Source organism: Lissotriton vulgaris, chromosome 8 (genome assembly GCF_964263255.1).
Source record: "Lissotriton vulgaris chromosome 8, aLisVul1.2, whole genome shotgun sequence".
NCBI lineage: Eukaryota > Metazoa > Chordata > Amphibia > Caudata > Salamandridae > Lissotriton > Lissotriton vulgaris.
The window spans coordinates 622,126,365-622,150,248 of record NC_141696.1 but is presented as its reverse complement, the minus strand read 5'-3'; the positions used below and the strand labels follow the sequence as shown (position 1 = coordinate 622,150,248).

The following is a 23,884-nucleotide window of genomic DNA, read 5'->3' as shown; positions in this document are numbered from 1 at the left end:
CAACAGTACAACCATGATGAGAATGACATTCAATTGTCAGTGCTGAGCAATTGAGTGAATCTACAGGTGACCCTTAATAAACTCAGGGCACGCATGATCGAGAAATATAGGACGGCTGTCCAAGGTCTTAATGACCATGATGACATTTGGACCTTAATATGACTGAACACACTACAGTTAGGGAAGTTATCCCATCACAGTGAGAGTACAGCACCTTTAGAACTTCGAGGATAGGACTGAAGGGATCCTTCTGTTTGGGTGTAACTTATCTGAATAACATGTGTGACATAGCTGGGCTCAGAGAAATGTAACTATTTTGGGTAATAAGTAGGCAGTTAGTGTAGAGGCTGTTGGAAGCTACCCTCTGCTACATATTGATGCATAAGTAATGTAGCACCTGCATGAACATGCTGTTACTATATACAATATGTGCTCACTGTTGATAATGTTTTTTCCAATTGAATAACTGTACCTTACTTGCTTAGCGTAAAATAATACACTGCTGATAATGTTGTGCCTCTTGAATAACTGTTGTGTACTTGCTAGTTGTTTAGCATAACACACATTTTTATGATTGTGTCCTGTATACTGCTGTTCAGCTAAAGTAGGCTGACCCTGCGCTCTTGATGTGCTGATGAAGTGGGGTGTTTGGTTATATTAGTTGAGTTTATTTGGTAATTGTGGATGGTGAGCGCGAGTTTTGATGCATATTTAATTTTTAGGTCAAGTAGCCATTTAAGGGGAAGTTACATTTTGAATAGGGAAGACTTGGGGCCAGATGTAGGTCGCCAATTACCGGTCGGTAACAGCCGATTTCGGCCGTTACCGACCGGTAATTGGTTTTTGAGATGTAGGGGGCCCGAATTTGACCGAATCTGTAAATTTACCGATTCAGTAAATTTACAGATTCGGTAAAATACCGACTCAGAATATTTACCGAATCGGTATTTCCAGATGTAGGTGGCACAGTTTGCAGTGCCACAGGCCCTTAGGAATTCTTATTTTACCACCCAATCCTATTGGGTGGTAAAATACCGAATTCCAGTGTACATGCACATCTGTGCATGTACACCTATGCCATGTGACACACAGACATGCCCTTAGGGCATGTATGTGTGCCACATGGCACACAAGCCTGCAATTGGGGTGCTACAAGGTGTCAAAATGACACCCCGTTCCCCCTGCCAGGATTCGGTATTTACCGAATCTGTAAATACTGATTCGGTATTTCCCATTGATTCCTATGACCTTCAAGGCCCATAGGAATCAATGGGAAATACTGATTCGGTATTTACCGATTCGGTAAATACCGAATCTTACAGAATCGGTAATTGAAAAATAAAAATTACCTACATCTGCCTACTTCCAATTTACCTACTCTTAAATACAGAATCGGTATGATTCGGTATTTAAAAGTAGGTAAATCAGAATTACCTACATCTGGCCCTTGGTGCATTGCCCGTAGTAGTATCATGAAGCTACCCACTAGAAACGATGTTCGAAAGAAGTAGTATTACTTTTACCTTTATGACTCGTGATTTGCACATGATCGTGAGTCAACCAGCGCAAAGTTATTTAGACCGCGTCTACCACTCGGCTTACTCGATCGTGTAGAACAGCATAGAAGGTGGCTGTTCATTCGCATACGTTGGTGATGGTGTGAAGGTAAGAGCCAGATTGTGAAATAGGGGATGGGGTTGCCCGCAAAGTACTTCCGGGTTTTATAATCGTAGATCCCCGTTGTCTATGCTACAGCACACCGAGAGGGCATGCAGTGATTTTCTCCATTTGTGGGGGTTTCATTAAGATGACACTCAGTGCGCAGAAGAGGATATGTTGTCCTTAAGAGGAGACAGGTACACAATGGTTTTCTTGTGCCTTTACCTCTCCTGACTGTAGATAGTCAGCCTTGCAAGAGTATTGGTTTTCTGATCAGTGAATGGATGACAGTAGTTTGATTATTACTTTTCCAGATTGTCGATAACTGCAAGTAACACATATACCCACGGAGACTGTCCAGGTAACGTGGCTGTAGTTTGATATCCAGTGCTGCCTGTCTGGGCGATATAAGTGGTCTTTTTTGCCCCCTCGAACTGGTGGGTTTGATCAGGACAAGATATAGCACAGACACATGGTTGTACGGTGGAGAGGTTGCTCAGTGCATTTTAAAGTAAATGGATTGAAACTGTGATTTTACATCCAATATTGTGGAGTCGCCTAGAGAAAGTACCTGGGGCAGCCACTTAATTTAAAGGAGATTACCACAGACTATGGGAAGCATGCAATGTAGTAGTTTGGTGCAAGTTTGGTGCTTGGTAGGAGGATGCTTTCCCTTTGGGGCATATGTACAAACCTTGACATTTTTTATTTAATTATTATATTTTGTTGTATTTATCTTAGAAGGTTCATCAACACATTGACTAAATGTAGATGTAGGCAACTGATGGTGAGTTTATTTAATATTTTTTTAGGTTTGTTCCTTGTACCCTTGCCCTGATGGGGCCCAGATGAATAAGGCTGAAAGAAGTCGACCGCATGAACAAAGAGTGATCCATTGAATGAAAGATTTTTTCGTTCAAAAATTGTACATACACACTGTGGATGGATTCAGAGGTAGAAGTTTATTACCTCTTGTGTGTACAGGATTACCTCATAGTGAAATGCTGTTAGTAATATAGCAAACACGAAACTCCTAGTTTGGGGTAGGAAGGAATATAGAATTATGTGTAGTAGTATGTCCTATTGATTGTATGTAATTTTTTGTGGTTGTGCCAATTATTTATTATATTTATTTATGTTTGTATTGATATATGTCATGTATTGTTTGATGTCTACATGTATCTAATAACAATTACCAGAATTTACTAATTGTTCCATTTGGAATCAGTGTTGGTATGTGCCTTATCACAAATAAATATAAATTGATAGGAACTTTGGACAAGAGAATAGGATTACATTTATTGTGTCCTATTGTTAATGTTAGTGCATTAATTCCTCCACATCACTGTCCTTGTATAGTCTGATGTTTCCTTGCCCAGATGGTGGAGGGGGATTATGGCAAATCCCATTGGTATATGATTGCCTATCCTTGTGGCAGAGTTAAAAAAAAGTGTAACATGACTGGCGAACTCTGCTTACATGACTCTGCTCCTCGCGACTCCATCCCTTTTCTACTGCCATGCCTTAAACCCAAATTTTGGCTTTCCAGAGTACATTTTTTCCAATTCCAGCACTGATGAGATGCATTTGTTTTGTTCCACCTCATAAAAGCACTGTCTGCAGAGTTTCTTTTAGCATAGGCTTTAGACTTCTGCAGACGGCACAACCATTCATTTTCATATTGATGCTGATAATAAGTGTTTGCCATAGTGCTTAATTTGTGAAATAATGAGTGGTGGTGCCAAAAACGCTCTTTAGGACGCTGTATCAACAACTTCTTTTTATTGTATTGTTTTAGTACTATTTATAATAATTTTCTATGCTTATGTCTTTACGTTGGAGATTCACTGTTAGAGGCACCATCTGACTTTGGTTGTCCATTATCATATATGTACTGTAAACAAAATGATACGTGATTCTTTGTCTATAATTCAAAGTAAAATTGAGCTGAAGAAATAGAACTACTGCATATAGGAGTAGATAATCTAGTACAATTACTTCTGTGGTTTCTTCAGTAGAAAGATGTTATGAATTGTTTTGATTTTGTTAACAGATTGAATTATTATATACAAAATTATTTGTAAAAAGGAGGTGATATTTTTACTAAAAATAAGGCTTATAATTTGGGTAGGTTGTATGCAAGAGTGTGAGAAGTATGATGTGGAGGTAGTGAAATATTAAAAAAACACACAATTATTGATCAATGGGTGTTACCCAGATGATTTTTGTGGTATTAACTATTGCTCTCACAGGATGATGTTGGCCTCTTTTTGAATTGGACCTTGAGAGGGACAGACCTCTACTCTCCCCTCTTGAACTCTTTGCTGAGTGTGGCTTATGCTAAAACGTATTTCCATATCCCTAGAAGACTCTTGACTGAGCTTCTGAAATGTTGACACCTTCCAACCACTTTCCTGTATACAAAGCTTTTTATTTAGATCCTTTTAGACATAACCATCCTCATTAGTTTTAGACTCTAGATTTGAGGACTTTAGATATTACTCATGTTAAGGAGAAAAGACCGAAGACTCTTCTCAGAGCATCAGATTCTGCAGTTAATTCTTTGCATTGCTGTGAATTAACTTCTTGTTTGTCTCATACTGATGCGCTTGACCTTCTTCAGGAGGTCTGGCTATCCAGTTGTTATTTTGTACCTTTCACATTAACCTAACTGATAATTTGTAATACAACTTTCTAACTTTATTTACTGATTCATGGTCCTTATTGTGTGGGCAGATTGGTTACATTGTTAATTATAAGTGTTTGACCAAGTGCTAACTCCCATCACCTTTCAGTCTCACAAAAAGACCCATTGGATAACCAATTTTAAGAGGGTTGGCCAAGCAGTGGATCAACGTATTTCAATATTGACGAGCTTTTGTTTGCCAAACAGCAGACAGAAAAAGGCTATAAAAGAACGACACACCCGCTGTAGCTGCTAAAGTAGGGTTGGAAGGTAGATTCACAACGCCACTGCTACGAAGATTAAGAAGGTGTGCAAGATGCATTTTAATGCTGTTACACAGGTTGTCCGTCAACCACACACATGTTTTCAGAGGCCTCTGCTTTAGCAATGAGGGAGGACATTCGCTCCCTGGCAGAAGAGGGAAGATACATCTGGGATCCTGCTTTCAGCTGACAGAAAACCTCTCTCAAGATGCATGACAGCGTTTAGGAAACCTAGACCAGATATGTCAGTGTGAAGGCGAGATAAATTCAAACATAAGGTACCCATATCAAACAGTCAAAACCTTTCATTCAAATTAGCTTACCTAGTTTTAGAATGTGTGCAATGGTAGACTCTATTCAGGGAGGTTTGAGGCTCATTAGGGAACTCCCTTGCATGTTGTGTCTGTGGGCTGCCTCTCTCTCCAAGTACAGGACTGTTTCAGCTTTCAGTAGGAATGGTGCTACTTTTCCCACAACCTACTCTGGATTCCTTTTCTCCAACCAAAACAGAGCTAAGAGAGGCAAAGGAGTCAGTGCACTGTAATGGAGAAGGAGCCATTCAACTACAGTGCCGCTTCCGCCTCCATCCATGGAGATCAACACGCTTCTGTCTGTAGGAGAGCTCACTGGGCGAGCTAATGTGTACAGAAGGCCCTGAAATTATGGAGCACCAGGCACTGGAATACCTCACATGCTGAAGTGTATAAAAAGAGGAATAGCTGTTCAGTCTGGATTGCACTGTGAAGTCAGGTGTCTAGTGACTTCATGGAAGTCTTCCAGATCTAAGGAGGTTCACCCTACTCTGGTGTCAAGTGGTCAGCGAATCTCTCGGCAAACTTTTGAAAAGTAGGAGCGAACACGGGGTGGTGCTCAAGCCCCATTGGGTTGGAAAGACTGCATTCCCCTGTAATGGGCTTTTCCTACTGACAGCAACTATTGGGGAGAAGCAGGTATACGATGACCCTGATGCCAGATGATCTCAAATTTTACTTCTGCACTACCTTGAGTGAAGACCAGCAGAGCACTTCATCTGCTGTGCCTATAAGTCCTCCTTAGACTACACCACATGCAGCAAACTTGGTTAAATGAGGAGTAATTCTAGGCTTAAGAACCCCTATAGGAAACACATTTCTCGCTTTTCTAATAATCCCTCCATCCCTAGAATCCAGAAGACTCTCATTGCATTTTGTGCTACACATCTGTACTTACTAACCAAGCATGCTCTCAGCAGATTCTTAATGCTGTGGCATACTGGGCAAGTAAAAATGCTCAGCTTTTTGTTTGCTGCCAAGAACAGTCCTTTTGAGGACTCCTACGACCACATAATTCAGTCAGCATGGATTGGAACCCAAGCCAAGGGCTAATATGCACACTAGGATGAGTTATGTGAACAGAAAGTAGTAGCCTTTCTGTTTTCACATGCCTATTCACCAGGGGCAACGTGCAATGGAGTCAGAGGCGGACCTACCATTTTAAAGGACTTGTACTAAAGCATTTTACAATTTGCCTTCCTTTCCCTGGTGAGAAATGCAAAACTACAAGAAGACCCTCATTGTACTGCACTTCCAAAGACACTTTATCAGTGACACTGAGTGGCTGTATCTGGCAGACCTTGCTTCCAGCACACACATGCTTTGCAGTCCCATTCAGGCTGTTTATACCTTCATTCACTCTCAGACCCTTCCTCGTACCCCCTGATACTTGATTGTATATTGTCTCTAAACCCCTACCTCATTGTCCTGTCAGGGCTCTTACTTTGACAGAACTTCACTCCTAATACACTGGAAAGAAGTTGAGTTAGTGGTATGGTCATGAATCATGCAAAAGATCAGGGTCTAAAGTTTGTAGGCTGGAAAAGGGATGTGTGTTTGGGAAAGGGGTGAGCAAGGAGTTGTCCCAGAAAAAGGAAAGGGGGTGGGAAATGTAGGTATAAGTACATTGTTCATTTTAGGATGACTCTGTATGGCGGCCATGTTGAAGTGGTCCATCCAAAAGTGAAGTTTGTCAGCCAAAAGCATCATAAAGTGGAGGGTGTCATGCAAAAGTAATGGTTGGATTTGGGATCTTTGGATTTGGGGAAAGTAAAGCGTGAATTTGGGATCTAACTTGATTAACTACGAATCAGTGGATTATACGCTATGATTTCATGTACCACTGGTGAAATGTAATGTAATGTAAATGTAATGTAATGTAATGATGATACTTGTAAAGTGCACTGTTACCCCATCTCGGGGTGTCCTGGCGCTGAAGACCGCTGAGGAACCCGTCCTGGCTTTCCCTGTGAGATGGTCCCTTCTGGGTATCTCCAAGGTGAAACCAGGCATCCCCGGCGTCTGTGGGGGGCCGTTGTAGAGATGAGGCAAGCTTAATGCCCAGAGTTGCCAAGTGTGATCCCTGGTTAGAGTAGGCACTGAGGCGAGAATTATCGAGTCCGTTGACCCTGGTCCACGACCCTGCCGCGTCGGGAATTGAACCCTGGTCCCGGGCCGTTCTCGGCTTCCGGGTCTGCCGCCTCTAACCAGTGAGCCACACCACTCCATCAGATATTGGCTTTAACCTTTTCTGCTTCCAGCAATACTTGAATGAAGACACAAGTAGTTATGGACACAGAGTCTGCAACCATTCCTTGGTCTTTAAAGAGATTGTAAACATTTCATTATCTTCACTGCTGATTACTGCATACATGTAAGGCAAGCTTTAGATGGTACAGAATGCGTCTGACAGTATACTCACCGGGCCCCCTAAATTCATGTCAGTTACCAAAATAATTCGGAAGTTGCATTGGCTCCCAGTAAAAAGCTGTATTAAATTTAAGGCTCTGTGCTTAGCCTAGAAGGCCTTGCACAATATGGGCACAGAGTTTTTGAAAAATTCCTTTCAGATCTTTACGGCGGGTAGGCAGCTTGAGTCACTAGAAGCAAACCTTATGACCACCTCCATATTCTCAAAAGTCCGCGGGGGGAGTAAACTGTGGAGCAATCTGCCACCCTACATGAGAGTGTTGCCCACCCTTACCTCTTTCAGGAAAGAGCTAAAAAAGTGGCTCGTCAAAGACTAGGCTCCATTCTGCTCAGGAGTAGACAGAGGCAAGACACCTAAGGGTACGTGTGCTTAACAAATTTTGGTAACATAACATAGCATATATTATCTTGATTAACAATAACTAGACAATTATATCCAGCTAGTATCTATTTTGTAAATGTATAATAGTTACTTCACACTGACAACACATCAGAAAACATGCACAGTAGAGTAAAATACATATTCTCTTGAAGCCATCAAACGTATAAACCCATCAGCGAAACCACACAGGAAATTATCTGTCACCACTTCTATTTTTCTGTGGCTCATAAATCCCTGAGCAAACTCTTCGACACCTTTGCCATGGTTGTGAGCAACCCTCCAGACACGACATGACCAGAATAATATAAAAACTGCTCTTCATGAGTGACATAAACTACACAGTAGAAGTGCTGACCGATGCAAGAAACTATTTGGATGAAGACATCTCAACTTGACTTTCTAGAAGTATAATTGTACTCAGACGTTGGGTACGATGCAATGACCACATACAAAGCCAGGCAAAAAAGCAAGTTATATCATTGAAGAGTAAAACTAATTCTGAACACTTCCCTGTTAACTGTAACAAAATGCAATTTTTTAATCACTCTCTCTCTCTTATAGCTTCAGAATTACAGATTGACCTCAAATTAAGCAAAACAACTGTCTATGAAAACAAGGACATTACTGTGTGCCATAAGTTAATTTACAAAAACCAATGCATTACACCATTATGGATTTCAAGAGCACGAGGACACTTGGATCTTAGAGAAATAAACTACAAGCTAAGGTCCACAAAAATCATGTCTAAAGACCAAATTACCAAGAGATCTGATGTATGGATTGTACTGTCATATGAAGACACAGTCATAACTCTATTTCAAATGTTAAACTTACACAAGCGCTCCACAAAAAAGAAAGCGTGATAGCATTCCAATCCAAGAAGAAGAGACAAAGGAAGCAGCACAAGAGGGAAAACAATTATTCTAGAACTCTGACACACAGAAACGGAATACTAACTGAACTGCCCACTGGTCTAGCAGAACATACGAGGAACTCCGAGACAAACCCCAAGCAGATATTGGATGATCAAATGAATTTCTTCACAGAGGGGAGAACCCAGAGTTGAGAGTCAAATATTGAAATCCAAAACAGCAACTTGTGCAATAGATGATTTATTGCATAGACAATTATTTACGCAAATGTGGAACACAGGCAAATCGGAACAGTTTAGATTTCATTCTACACATTTGGAGACTATCTCTTATCTAGCTTCTTGATTGCATCTAGATATAAGGGGGTTATGGTAGAAAGCTCTTATTGGAACATTGGCCACAAAGTAGCTTGTTTCATCGATTGGAAATGAATCAGCCATAACTTTGGAGTATGAAACAGCCAATGGTGCTATTCATCAGCCAGACTCACACAGATGTACAATAGCCTGGGACATTCCAGTACTATTCAATCAATCAATCAATCAATCAGTGACACTTATAGAGCGCGCTACATACCCGTAGGGTCTCAAGGCGCTGGGGGGGGGGGGGGGGGGGGTGCCGCTACTGCTCGAACAGCCAGGTCTTCAGCTTCTTCCTGAAGGAGAGGTGGTCTTGGGTCAGGCGCAGGTCGGTCGGGAGGGAGTTCCAGGTCTTGGCGGCCAGGTAGGAGAAGGACCTTCCTCCTGTAGTCGCTCTTCGGATGCGGGGGACGGCGGCGAGGGCGTGGTTGGCTGATCGGAGGTGGCGTTTGGGAGCGTAGAAGTTGATCCGGCTGTTGAGGTAGCTCGGGCCTTGGTCGTGTAGGGCTTTGTGTGCGTGGGTGAGGAGGCGGAAGGTGATTCTTTTGTTGACGGGGAGCCAGTGAAGGTCTCTCAGATGTCCGGTGATGTGGCTGGTTCGTGGGATGTCGAGGATGAGTCTGGCTGAGGCGTTCTGGATCCGCTGGAGTCTCTTCTGGAGCTTGGCGGTGGTACCGGCGTAGAGGGCGTTGCCGTAGTCCAGTCGGCTGGTGACGAGGGCCTGGGTGACGGTCTTCCTGGTCTCGGTGGGGATCCACCGGAAGATCTTCCGTAGCATGCGTAGGATGTTGAAGCACGCCGAGGAGACGTTGTTGACTTGCCTGGTCATGGAGAGGAAGGAGTCCAGGATGAATCCCAGGTTGCGTGCATGGTCTGTCGGTTTGGGTGCGGTGCCCAGGGCGGGAGGCCACCAGGAGTCGTCCCAGGCGGAGGGGGAAGAGCCCAGGATGAGGACCTCCGTCTTGTCAGAGTTCAGTTTCAGGCGGCTGGTCGTCATCCACTCGGCTACCTCTTTCATCCCTTCGTGCAGGTTGGCTCTGGCGAAGGCGGGGTCGTTGGTCAGGGAGAGGATCAGCTGGGTGTCGTCGGCGTAGGAGATTATGCTGAGGTTGTGTTTGCGTACGATGGCCGCGAGGGGGCTCATGTAGACGTTGAAGAGGGTGGGCCTCAGAGATGATCCTTGAGGGACGCCGCAGATGACTTCGGAGGCCTCTGACTTGTACGGTGGTAGGCGGACTCTCTGTGTTCTTCCGTCGAGGAAGGAGATGATCCATTCCAGCGCTTTGTCCTGGATTCCGATGTTGCTGAGGCGCTGTACTAGGGTGCGGTGGCAGACCGTGTCGAATGCCGCGGAGAGGTCTAGGAGGATGAGGGCCGCTGTTTCTCCATTGTCCATCAGGGCTCGGATGTCATCGGTGGCGGCGATGAGGGCGGTCTCGGTGCTGTGGTTGGCTCGGAAGCCAGACTGTGAGGGGTCGAGGGATCCGTTCGTCTCGAGGAAGGCGGCCATCTGCTTGTTGACGGTCTTCTCGATGACTTTGGCTGGAAACGGGAGGAGCGAGATGGGGCGGTAGTTCTTGAGTTCGTTGGGGTCCGCTGTTGGTTTCTTGAGTAGGGCGCTGAGTTCGGCGTGTTTCCAGCTCTCTGGGAAGGTGGCGGTGTCGAATGATGTGTTGATGATGTCTCGCAGGTGGGGTGCGATGACAGCGTCGGCCTTGTTGAAGACGTGGTGAGGGCAGGGGTCGGTCGGTGATCCGGAGTGAATGGAGTTCATCGTGCGGATGGTGTCTTCGGTGCTGATCGGGGTCCAGGCGTGAAGGGTGGTGGTGGGGGGTGGTTGTTCGGTCATGGTGTGCGTTGGTTGGTTGTTGAAGCTGTTGTGTATGTCCGCGATCTTGTTGTGGAAGTATGAAGCAAGGGAGTTGCAGAGGTCTTGCGATGGGGTGATGTCGTTGTTTCCTGCGCTGGGGTTGGAAAGCTCTTTCACGATGTTGAAGAGTTCCTTGCAGTTGTGTGCGTTGTTGTCCAACCGTTCCTTGAATGCTGTTTTCTTGGCGGCGCGGATCAGCTGGTGGTGCTTCCGGGTGGCAAGCTTGAAGGAGGTCCTGTTGTCCGGTGTGGGTTCCCTTCTCCAGACTTTCTCGAGGGCTCGGCAGTTCTTCTTGGAGCTCTTGAGTTCGTCGGAGAACCACGGGGCTTTCTTGCTTCCGGGTCTGCTGGGCGGGGTCCTCAGCGGGGCGAGCTCGTCCGCGCAGATGCTGATCCACTTCGTGAGGTTGTCGGCGGCCTGGCTGGGGTTCGCTGAGCTGGCAGGAGGGTGCTGGCTCAGGGAGGTGGCGAGCTGGTCTGCTGTGATCTTGTTCCAGCTTCTGCGGGCGGCCTGTTGCTGGTGGTGGTGGGACGTCGTTCTCTTGAAGGTGAAGTGGACGCAGCTGTGGTCCGTCCATTGGAGCTCTGTGGCGTGGCTGAAGTCGATGTCTGTGCTGGAAGAGAAGACTGCGTCGAGTGTGTGTCCGGCGAGGTGGGTGGGGGTGGACACCAGTTGCTTGAGTCCCAGGTTGGCGAGGTTGTCCAGCAGGGTGGTGGTGTTGCGGTCGTTGTTGTTCTCCAGGTGGAAGTTGAGGTCCCCCAGGAGGATGTAGTCAGCGGAGGGGAGGGCATGCGGGCTGACGAAGTCGGCGATGTCCTCGCTGAATTGCGTGCGTGGTCCAGGGGGTCGGTAGATCAGGGTGCCTCTGAGGGTGGTGTTCGGGTGGTGTGGATCTGGAAATGCAGGTGTTCGGCGGTGGTCAGGGTGTTGTCGGTGCTGGTCGTGAGACGGATGGTGTTCTTGTGGATGATGGCGATGCCTCCTCCCATCTGGTTGGCGTTGCGGTCCCTCCGGACGATCTTGTAGCCCTCTGGGATAGCAATGGCGATGTCGGGAGCTGAAGAGGCGTTCATCCAGGTCTCCGTGAGGAAGGCAACGTCAGGGGCTGTGGCGTCTAGGAGGTTCCAGAGTTCCATGGCATGTCTGTGGACGGAGCGGGTGTTGAGCAGGATGCACTTGAGGTGGGTGCTTCTGGTGTTCGACTTGGCGGGTGCTGGTGCGAGGCAGGTCCGGATGCAGGTGAATTTGCAGGCGTGGCAGCTGAAAGGTCCGTGGGTGCGTCGTGGTGTGGCTTGATGGCATTCTGGGAGTCGGCCGGAGTTGAGAGCGATGAGGGTGGCGGCGGAGTACGTCAGGCGGGTCGGTCGGGGTCTTCGGGGGCCAGGGGTCCTGGCGCTGGTCGCGATCCGGACGGGCGCAGACGGGCTTACCTTTGGCGCGCCTTCGGCGCACAAACGGCGCGCCCGCTGCGCGTGACCGCTGCGCGTTCACACGGTCGCCATATAAAGGCGAAGTGCGCGGGTGGGCGGAGCAACAAAACATATTACTGCCATACAGCACATGGAGTAGTGTGGTAAATAACGCATCTTGGTGATGAAATACCTCAAAACACAATCTGGGTTGAATAAAATGTGGGACATAACAGAAGTAATCCTACCTGTGCAAGGTTCAATTAATAAATTCATCGTACTACTCTGCTCATAGAGGTGATAAAACATAAACCGTTTCCTCTCAAAACGAGCAGTACATTGTCGGTTTCCAAATGTTTAGTCTCCGTAGCATGCTGGGAGAGGCGGAAGAAGGTTCCCAATAGGATTGCCTTACACTGAAAGTCTACCACCATATTCAAGGTGAGGCTACCGTAGAACATTGATGGGCCCAATGGGAGAACTAAAGGAATTTCTGCCAGAAGAATGTCAGCTGTCGTCAAATTTTGAGGTTACGCAAATGGTAGGAAGACACAGAGAATTTGGCATGCTTTGGCAGCCTCACAATGGCTATCTTCCTTTAAATCAGCCAATAGAAATTCATATTGTAATCAATTAGGTAAGTGAAGAACATTTGACAAAAGGTTTAATTTAACACTGTGATGTAACATCAGTGACAGTAGTGCTCAATAGAGATATAGAAGCATAGAATAATATCCCATGTTTTCTATAGTTACTACAGCTTACAGTTTCTCATGGTGTTTCTAGAAACCTTTAACAATTCTCTAAGCCAGTTAGTTAACAACAATATGCTACATTGTGACATAACGAAATCACTGAAACAATGCAGAAAAGACAGACCACCTACCGGTAACTGTGTCATTGTCGGGTTCTTTCCAGTCCAATATGACAAAGGAAGGGCACCCCTCAACAGCAATAACAGTCAAATTGGAAGGAGAATTCTGTGGTCGAGTGATGGCTTCGTCTACATTGGTCGCCAGTTCATTCGGGAAATGCTTCATGGACTCAGTAATGGAGCATGGAACTAGATCCTCTTTCCTCATGTATTTTACATGAGGAGCTAGGAGGAAAAGACTGAAAGTTAGTGATTGTGATTGGCTCTTTTGCAAGCAACCATAGAAGATGAATAGATTGAAAACTGCACTAACAATGTTCTGTGGAATCTTCTTGCTGGTGTGCATTACCTGCAGCATGAACGCCTACAAGTAAACTTCATCTCACTAAAATAAAGAAACTAGAAAATGTGCATATATACAGGGTAGTAATTGAGCTACGTATTACAGTTGAAGAAAGGAGTATGGCCTTGGGTTGAAGGAACATGGATTCAAGTGAGAGAAGGTCATTTCAACTTGTTTTCTGTAAGATAAGCATAGTCAATAACAGTCAACTATACTACATCATTGCACATTTATTGGCTTTGAAAATTAGCTATGGCAGACACAGGAACATGACATCCACAAGCTAGTTGCTGAGTGTCTGATGGCAATGTGGCTCCTCCCTGTTAAAAGTATGCTTCACTTTGTCCAGAAATTCAATGTCATTAATAGAATATGTTGGGATGGATAAGTCCTCTGTATGGAAATAACGTGTACCCCTGCCTGAGTGCCAAACTGCACTATTGTCTGGATCCCTAATGCTGATTTTTTTGTTATAGGCAAACACAGATCATGTGTGTCTGCCATGACATAGGCCAGTCTCATTGACTGTGGTGTTGTAGAACCAGGAGGAGGGGCCAAAGCAATACCCTCAAAATGGTGGAAGGCTATCGCCTTCACCGGGAGTTAAGCTGCACAAGCAAGGTTATGGCAACATACCATGTAGTACCTCAGTAGTAGTGAACAGGACCTTTTTACCTACGTCACTGGAGTGAGGCCTACAGCTCACTCACCTTTCTAACAGCTACACTGCTGCGAGCTTAACTCACCCTTGGCCTACATCAGGTAGATGTGGAGTGCTGCAGTTCGCAGGAGGGTTGACTCTGCTTTGGCTGTATGTTTGCCTGGGAAGGGTACAGTACACGGATGGTGAAGTACATGTGTGGGGTGGATGTATGCTTGAGAGGAATAAATTGCATGAGAGATGTAGTGCTGTGCAGTGTGCCCACAGGGGCCGCATATGCTAGGTGTATGTCTTTTTGAGTGAAGTATAATACATGAAGGGTGAAGAGTTGTGCAGCACGCACATAGTGAGTGTGTGTGATTTATGATTTTTCTACAGACATTTCTTTTGTATGCTGACACCTGCGCAGCCTCATACGTCTGTGTTTGTGTCAACTTGTCAAAATCAATAAAGTTTGTTTTAAAAAAATAGTGAGTGTGTGTGCTGGCTGTGCGCGTGTTTTAAAATAAGGCCAACTTGGTTGAATATAGGAGATCTTCAGTACTGAACCGTTTGGGCAGACTCAGTGGGCCATATGTAGGTGGCAAAATACCGGTCTGTAACGCCCGATTTCGGTCGTTACCGACCGGTATTTGTACTTCCAGATGTAGGGGGCCAGAAAATGACCGATTCTGTATATTTACCGAACCGGTAATTTTACCGAATCAGTAAATTACCGAATCGGTAAATGTACAGAATCGGTAATTTGGGATGTAGGTGGCACTGGAAACAGTGCCACAGGCCCTTAGAAATTCTTTATTTACCATGAAATACAATGGCATGGTAAATAACGAATTTCTGTGTACATGCACATCTGTGCATGTACACCTGTGCCATGTGGCACACATACATGCCCTAAGGGCATGTATGTGTGTCACATTGCACACAAGCCAGAATCAGGGGTGCAACAGGGTGTCAAAGTGACACCCTGTCCCCCTTGACAAATCGGTAAAATTACCGAATCAGTATTTACCGATTCGGTAATTGCCATTGATTCAAGGCCCATAGGAATCAATGGCAATTACCGAATCGGTAGATACCGATTCGGTAATTACCGAATATTACCGATTCGGTAATATTTAAAGAATTATTACCTACATGGCATTTACCGAATTGTAAATACCGAATCGGTAAAATTCGGTATTTACGATTCGGTAAATGCCATTTACCTACATATGGCCCAGTATGTATCCTGAATGCATACTGAATGCTGAATGCGTCGTAGCACGGAGATACCCCGGTTGGGGTGAGTCATGCGCTTTAGAGAGGACATAAATAAAATAAATAAATGTGTGCAGGTAAATGTACAATGCATATAGGTGTTAGTGCTGGACAGTAAGTGCCCTGAGAGTGTACAAATTTAGTAAACACACCTGCAATGGTTCATAGTAAGGACGGCCTTCGCTTCCATTTTGGAAAGCCCAGGCCTGCCTGATGAAAAAGTGAGAAGAAGAGGATCCCGCAGACAGATTTGTGGATTGCTGCATTCTTGTGAGCTGGGTGGGGACACATTGGAGGGAAAAGGACGAGGCTCCCTTTATTTTTTAAAAGACTGCTCTTTGATTCTTGTGATATATCAAACAGAAGGGGCCTGGACACATCTCAGGAAGGGAGATGGGGCTGAAAGGAGAATCACAAAGAGTAGGGCTGGGGGTCTAGATTTAACGTTTTTTTTTTTACAATAGATATTATTGATTTTTCATAGCACCAGATGGGCCAAGCCCAGCAAGCAACATACGTTTGAAAGGCATATTGTAAAAACACTAGGTACTGAAAATTACCCACCCTTGAGGTCTGCGGAACATCATACCAGAGAAAAAAACCCAACCCTGAACGCGCACCATACATACCATAAAAAACTATGATATTGACACATCGAATCGAGAGTGGATATCCCAATATCGTCCCACCTACGAAACCCCACTAATGCCGAGACAGGCCGAATGTGTGATCCCTGCCAGAGGGGGGGTGGTGCCAGTCAACGTACCCCACCAACCCATAGACCAAATCACCCGCCTCCATTTCTGAAAAACTGTCCGGCAGAGCGGCGGAAACGCCTCCAAGGGCGAGCAACTGTACAGGAGATGAAGCAGCGGAGTATCCGTCATAAAGCGCCTTTCCACAGCATAGGCCAGATCTGCCTGAGAACCATACCACCATTCATTGATCACCAGGAGATGCGAAGCCCAGTAGTACGCCCAGACATCGGCTGCCGCAATACCACCACAGTAGGTGAACTGAATGCATGTTGCAAGCACCACCCGGACTGCACCCTACTGCCAGAGGAACCTATTCAGGAGTGCATTTATTTGGAGAAACTACGATGGGGGGATAGGATACGGATAGTTCTGCAACCGATAGAGCAAGCGTGGCAGAGACACCATTTTGAAAATGGCTGACCTTCCATATAGCAAAAGGGGTAAGTGGGACCAAATTGCTGTTTCGTCTCGGATGGTGGGGAGCAGTGGAGCTATATTATGTGTCCAAGCATCGTTAGGACACCGCGTGACGTGTACCCCGAAGTACTTGAAGCCCACGTCTGCAACAAGCAGTTGTGAGGCCCAAGTCTGACTCCTCTGCTCACCGTAAATGGGGAACAGGATAGATTTGGACGGATTAGCGCAAAGCCTGGAAGTCACCCTACAAATCCGCAGGATTTGGAGCACATGGGGCCTAGAGGCCCAAGGGTCTGATATGAAGAACAGGGCATTGTCAGAATATAGCGCGATCCTGTCCAAATACTCCGGCGACCAGTCCAGCCCACGAAGGACAGAGTCCAGGCACACCCATGAGGCTAATGGCTTGATCGCTAAGGCGAACAAGAGAGGGAAAAGGGGCACCCCTGTCTTGTGCCCCTGCGGATAGGGAAGGGAGCAGAGCAGCATCCGGCCGCACCAACCAAAGCTGTGAGATCCGTGTATAAAAGTTTGCGTAGGCCCTGAAGCGTGGTCCTAAGTGGACAGCTTCTAAGAGCTTGAAAAGGTAGGTCCAACTCAGCGAGTCAAATGCCTTGTCTATGTCCGCCAACAAGACCGCCGCGGGCGACCCAGACAATGAGCCTCTGCCACGGTGTTGTGGGCCCGTCAAATGTTGTGTCTGGTGGAGCGTTGTGGAATGAAACCAGACTGATGAGGATGTACCAGATCCTGAATACATGCGCGAAGGCGGTCGGCCAGGACCTTTCCCAAAAGGTTATGCTCAAAATTCAGCAAGGAAATGGGGCGATACGAACCCGGATATTCAGGAGGGCGGCCAGGCTTGAGGAAGACTTGGATTTCGGCATGCCGCCAATCTGGAGGCAGAATGTACTGCTCTGAGGCCTTGGGAAGTGCCTCAAGCAGATGAGGTCCAAGGGTCCCCATGTGTGGTCACAGGAAGTCGCACGGGAACCTGTCGGGCCTGGTGCACGGCCCAAGCAGGTATTGAATAACGCCGTCCGCAGTTCATCTAGGGAGATGGGTTTGTCCAGGGTGTCGCGTTGCTCATCAGAGAGGCGGCAAGGAGAGATATCCATGAAGAAGTCATCTATTGAGGGACTCAGCGATTACCTCACGCTCCTAATATAGTGCTGCATAGAAATTGGCAAAGGCCTGAACCACGGCCTCAGGGGAGGCACAGATATTGCCGTCTGGGGACCTCAGAAGGGGGACCTGCATCGGGGATGTTCTGTCCTGGCAAAGCCTGTGGAGCATCTGGCTGGACTTGTAGCCCCATTGATAAATCCTGTATTGGGTTGCCAACCAGGTCTCTTTAGCACTATCTGTAAGCAGCTGATGGAGCTGTTGCTGAACATACAGCAGATTCCGATGGGTGTTGGAGGCAGGACCCGCCACCATTTGGGATTGCAGTTGAACCTGACGATCCTCCAGCTCCCTCACCTGCACCAAGCGTCGCCGCTTCTCCCCCGAGCGATAGCTTATGTTCACACCTCTAATCGTGGGTTTGAAAGCCTCCCAGAGGGTGACCGGGGACGGGGAATTTCTGACATTAAAACTGAGATAGTCAGCAATTGTCCGATGTAGCATCTCCTGATAATCAGCGCCACGGAGCAGCCGTAGAATTAACCTTTGATGCACATTTCACAGTGACTGACATCCAAGTGTGAACTCTGGTCACTCGCATGAATTGTATTGTGAATAATCAACTTTGGAGTCATGACTACTGTAGCAGACCTCTATCATGAATGAAGATGAAAAGGCAAAGTGCTCACTTCAAAAGAAGCAGAACACCAAGATAAACTTAAAGGATCCATACCCTAAATTACATTTAGTGTCTAGAAAATAACTATAAGAAGGGGAGGTTGAGTCCCTAATAACTGGTCACCTGCCAAGCAGCCACACGGGCTGTGTGAGAAGGACTGGGGGCCAAGGCCTGCTAGTATCCCTGCTGGGTAAGGCGACCTCACCCAGAGAAACCAAGACCAGCTGCTTTGGAGACTGGAGCACCAGATGCCTGCCTGCTTGCCAAGACCATTGTGCCCTCCAAGGAAGAGAAAATCATTGGAGGAAGCTTGGTCCAGGGGGGACCATACCGTGAAGACTTCCTGTACGAGGTGTGAGGATTTGGCTGTGCATAAATTGGGCAGTAGCCCCTGTGCAAGACAGTTTTTGGGGACCCCCCCCCCCTGCATGCCAGAAGAGGGCTGCAGTAGACTAGAGACAAGTTTTGAGCGCTGTGTGAAGGGTGCTCACCCCACACCGGCTTGTTGCAGTGACCCCGTATGCCACGATATGGGGCACGATTACTGCTGTGACCAGTGGGTTTAACCCACCAATTGCACCTGAATGATTCCCCAAGGATCGTCTCAACCTCGCTGGAGCTCCAGTCTGGAGGTGGAGAACTCCCCACCCCCTTTTACTAGGGGAAGCGCATCTTGTGTCCACTGAGCAGGAGCCACTCCGATCAAAGGCACCCAACTGCCAGCGCTACTCGATAAAAAGTGCCTGAGCTACCAGGAACTGCTGCACCAATCGCAGGCAGCCTGACTATGCCATACTGGATCTGGACTTTGGAGCACAAGTGGAGAGGGCACTTGCACACCGCTGAAGACTGATATCTGTCCTTTGGGGCCCGAGATATTCCCTGTGGAATTTGCTGTGGCACCTTAGGCACTTTTAACTGAAAGACTGAAGTATCAAAAGGGAACTCTTGAGTATGGTCTAACAGTTTGCATTCCCTGATCGGGCCAGCAGTGAATAGGGAACAACTCTGATTACATTACACGAAGGAGGGTGGAACAGGAATTTGCCTGTCAACTACTAAAGCCCAGACCTAAAGGGGGATTGTGTTGTTGCTTTTAAGTGTTTTACTACTTTGCATGTGCAGAGTTAGAAATAAAAGACAACTTTTTCTTAGAAAAGTAAGTATTTTGCTGGACATTAATGGCTGCACCTTGAGCTATGAGTTATACATTGAAGCTATTAATTTAAGAAATAGAAGACTTTTTAAAGATGTCCTTTTCAGTCAACCTTAACTAACGCTATTAAAGCAATATGAAAAAATTACTTAGAAATTTTAAATTAATAGCTTTTACAAATGTGGGATTGTTAACTGAAATGTTAAAATGCTATACTTAAATAGCTGAGTTTCCTATGTTAAAAGTAAAGAAGTTATGTTGTTTTTATTATCGTTTGAAAGTATATGGGAACATATAAAACTTTATTTAAGGGTTTTTAAAAAAAATAATAGATTTTTGCAATTTTAGAAATTTGGAAATATTAACTAACATAGTGTGAATTAAATAGGCAGAAAACATAATTTCGGTTTAGCTCAAGTATTTGAAGTAAAACTGTCTAATTGCAGTCCTTTTAAATACGAATAGAAAATATTGCTGGCAATGAGAAAAGTTACTGAAGATTGAAATTTTTATAGAAGTGGAAAAATGTAGGAGGAAAATTGTTAGACCTGACATCATTGGCCTGAGTCTCTCCTCCATTTTTTTCTGTTTGCCTCCTCTGTTTACGATGTTTTTGCTGGTATATTGCTTTGGGAAACTGCGTCACTGCTGATCAGTGCCACGGTGCAAGTGCTCCCTATGTGAAAGTACTGTATTGATTGAATTCCATGTTTGGTTTATTTGGTTTACTGTCAGTCCCTAGTCTAGTGCACCAGGAGTGCCAGGGCTTATAAATACAAATGCTGCTCGTGGGCTTGCAGCACATGTTGTGCCACCCACAAGAGCGGCCTAGTAAAAGTATGTCTAAAGGTCTGCCATTGCTAGACCTACGTGCAGTCTGGTACTGTTACCCAGACTGCGCAAGTACACCTACTTGCCAGTCCCTAAACCTTCCCTTAACTTCATGTTAGTCACCCCTATGGTAGGCCCACGGGCGGGGTGCATTGTACGCATAAGGTAGGACAAGCCTGACTAGGTTGGCATGTCCTAATAGTGAATTACAGCCATATTCATTTTTCACTATTGTAAGGTTACCTGCTCTCCATAAGTTAGAATGGGCTGCCAGGGTTATTAAAAGCTATAATCCTATCTGGCTCGGGGAGCATGGTACAATGTCGAGTTTGGTATCCCTGAACTCAGGGTTTAATAACGCATCCTTTTTTTGTGGATGGTTTTTGGACTCTGGGTTTGAAAATAGCACTTATAGAAAGTGGCTATTTTCTTGTCTAACTATTACTGGTTTCTGCTGGTTTGGTGTGTGTGTGACAGGGGCTGGGTGGCTCCAGAGTTCTGAATGAGTCAGTGTAGGGTGAGTGGGACATTTGCATTGAGAGTAGGGGAAGAGTAGCTCCTGATAGCCGGCCCTGCCTGACACAATGCTGGCTCCACCTCCTGCCGGGCGACTGATGGCGCTGCTCCTGCCAGTGACAATACTGGCTCCACCTCCTGCTGGGCATCTGAGGACCCTGCCCTGCACAGTGAATAGGCCAGGTGCCTCTGCCTGGCTACACCCACAACAAACCCAGGATGAGGGGAATTCCCCTGCATGGACAAAGGGATCAAAGCCAAAAAGGGGTATAAGAGAAGGACCCCTGAACCAAGAATTTAGATCAATTCTGACAAGGAACCCTGAACCAAGGACAAGAAGCCTGCTGATCCAAGGACTTGCCTACCCCTTCTGCCAGAGTGCTGTTTGCTGGGGGGAATCCTGCAGTTGCTTCTTTATTTTTCCAAGGAACCAGGAGAGAGGAACTGTGTGTGTACTCTCAAACTTTGCTAAAGAAAATCTCCAAGGGTTGGAAGAGTGCCAGCCTCCTGTTGAAGTCACAGGGCCAAAGGATTTCATTTATTTGCTGAAAGTGCTTGTTGCTGGAACCTGAATATCCAGCACCTCTGAAGAATCCAGCAATCTCGACGCCGACGGACGCCGTCGAATCCAGCTCAACATCGTGAGTAACGGCTCCAGTGTCCCGCTTCCTCGACGCCGGCCGCCGGGCCCGATCGACGCCGGTAGCGACCCCAGTGAGTAGCGAGTTCGGCTCCAGCTCCAAGTGACCCCGTGTCGACGCCGCCGCTGATCGCATCGACCCCGAGCCCTCTCGACGCCGTGAGCGCTGCTCACTCTTGCAACATCATCATCGACATCGACGACGACGCGGTATCCGGCTTCGCCTCGGGAGCGCTGCTCCTGCCTGACATCTGTCGACACCGCTGCAGATCGCCCCGACTCCGAGGCCCGATCGACGCCAAAGACGCGACGCCGGACATCTCGACGCCGCTGATCATCGTGTGCTTCGCTTTTCCAAGGTACTGTGTTGTGGGGGTCTGTGCGACTCCGGGCTCGACGTAGCGCTCCTCGCGGTCGACGCCGAACCTTTGGATTACCTTTGCCTCGAAGTCGTGGGACTCCCGTGGGGGTTACATTGTTGCCAAGAACTGTGATTTACAGAAGAAGAGTTACTTTTGTTACTAAAGACTTTGTGCTAAGAAGAAACTACACTTGAACTATTATTTTTCCTTCCAAGAGTATTTATTAGGATTGTGGTACATTTTTGTCGTTATTTGGTCTTGTGCTAAGCCTTATATAAAGATCCTTATTTTTATAATACTACTGTGTCGTGTCCATTTGTAGTGTATTCACTTTATTACTGTATGTGGTCATAAATGCTTAACGCACTGCCTCTGAGATAAGCCTGTCTGCTTTGCCAAGCTACCAAGGGGGTCAGCAGGGGTTATCTAGGTGTGTGATCCCCTTGCCCTGACTAGAGGAGGTGAGCCCCTATTTGTCAGAAGTGTATACCTCTGCCAACTAGAGACAGCCAAGTGTAACATTGGTGGGTCAGCGGAACTCATCTTTATCTGCTAGTTCTCTCGCAAGAAAAATTCCCGCCCCACCCCTCCTCTGTTCAGTAGAATTAAACTTTTTCACGCTACAATGCAAGGCTAGAGAAAGATTAGCGTTGATCATAGACCTTATATCTTTCAACATTTGCTTTCTTTATATAGTTCAAGTGATGACAAAGCACACAACACTGTAATAACAAACATTTTCTAACAAGATCCTGTAGACTATTTTCTGTTAAAAAGACACACTTGAATGTGAACAAAAAAATACATTATTTAACTGGTGTAAAATAATAACTGAGGTGTGGTTGGGACTTATATTTTCTTGCTGTTGAGAGAATGTATTATACTTACCAACACTTTTTAGGTGTTGAACAAAGACCATGACTCTCTACATGCCTCTTTCCCTCCACCTCTAATACGCACATTTCTGATAGTGGGGACCCATGCAGAAAACGTGAAACGTTTATAGAGCAAAGATGTTCTTTTGATCAAATTGTGTCGACATGTATAGGGCAATTTTGAATCTTTGATTGTTGGTGTTTATGTTTTGATGGTAAACTATGTTACAAATCGGGATTTACCTGTGTACCTTGGCTTGCCCATTGGATCAAGTTCTGATACAGGATTTGTATTGAAGACCGGTTCTGTAACTGAAAAACAGAGTCACAATAAATATGCCAGAAAACACTGTGAGACAGCACAGAAATGAAAATGTGTTAATGATCCGTTTGTTGCCTTTAGTGAGGCTACTTTAACATAACGCATGTTGCACACCCACTACATCAGATCCACCACAAAGAAGTATGATGGTGTCTTTCTGAGACATGATGACGGTCAATGTGGGCATGAAGGTGCACACCATTCCCATAATGGAAGCCCAGGCCTCATGGTTTCCACTCTTTGTATATTGTGGGCATTCCTGGTATAATGCTGACCATTCCTGGCATAGTGGTGGTGGTGGTGGTGGCCCTCGCATAATACTGCCCATCCTTAGTACATTGAAAGAACTCTTGAAATAATGGTGACCATCACTGGAACACACAGTGGGAAAGGAATCATTGTGAGTTTAGCTGATGCAAAGAATTCGCCCAAAAATCACTCTGTCAGGCAAGCTCAGAATTAAACAATCCCTTTAATGGGTGAGGGAACCACAGGGTTTCCTATGCCGGAGCCTCAGCTGGCTCTGAAAACGGAAACCTCTGACCTAATGGACCTTCCACCACAGTCATCAGGTCACAGTGATGGTTGCTCAACCTTATTGAGTGTGGAGCCACCATCACTAGGTATGACCCACGACCGCCCTAAAAGGAGTGGGGTCCTGTAAAGGTGTCAGGGGTGGTCATGTTTTTTGTTCTTCATGAACAAGCTCCTGCTTTGGAAGTATTCTTTTGAAAAACAAATAACTCTGCAGAGAAACCAAAAGAAACATAGCGCCTGCTTGATAAAGTTGTCTATCATCAGCACCTGTGGTTGCAGTGAAGGCT

At 46.1% G+C, this 23,884-nt stretch overlaps 1 protein-coding gene across 18 annotated transcripts in view; it reads right to left on the bottom strand.

Annotated features, from left to right (window-relative positions):
* ABI3BP (ABI family member 3 binding protein) overlaps positions 1 to 23,884 on the bottom strand; it is a 1,784,442-nt gene that overhangs the window by 166,000 nt on the left and 1,594,558 nt on the right. For all 18 annotated transcript variants that reach the window (XM_086934483.1, XM_086934484.1, XM_086934487.1 and 15 more), the window contains 2 exons: positions 22,982 to 23,050; positions 13,128 to 13,340 (listed from right to left, as the gene is read on the bottom strand). In XM_086934483.1, the coding sequence (XP_086790609.1) occupies positions 13,128 to 13,340; positions 22,982 to 23,050 (282 nt within the window). The remainder of the gene's footprint in view (positions 1 to 13,127; positions 13,341 to 22,981; positions 23,051 to 23,884) is intronic.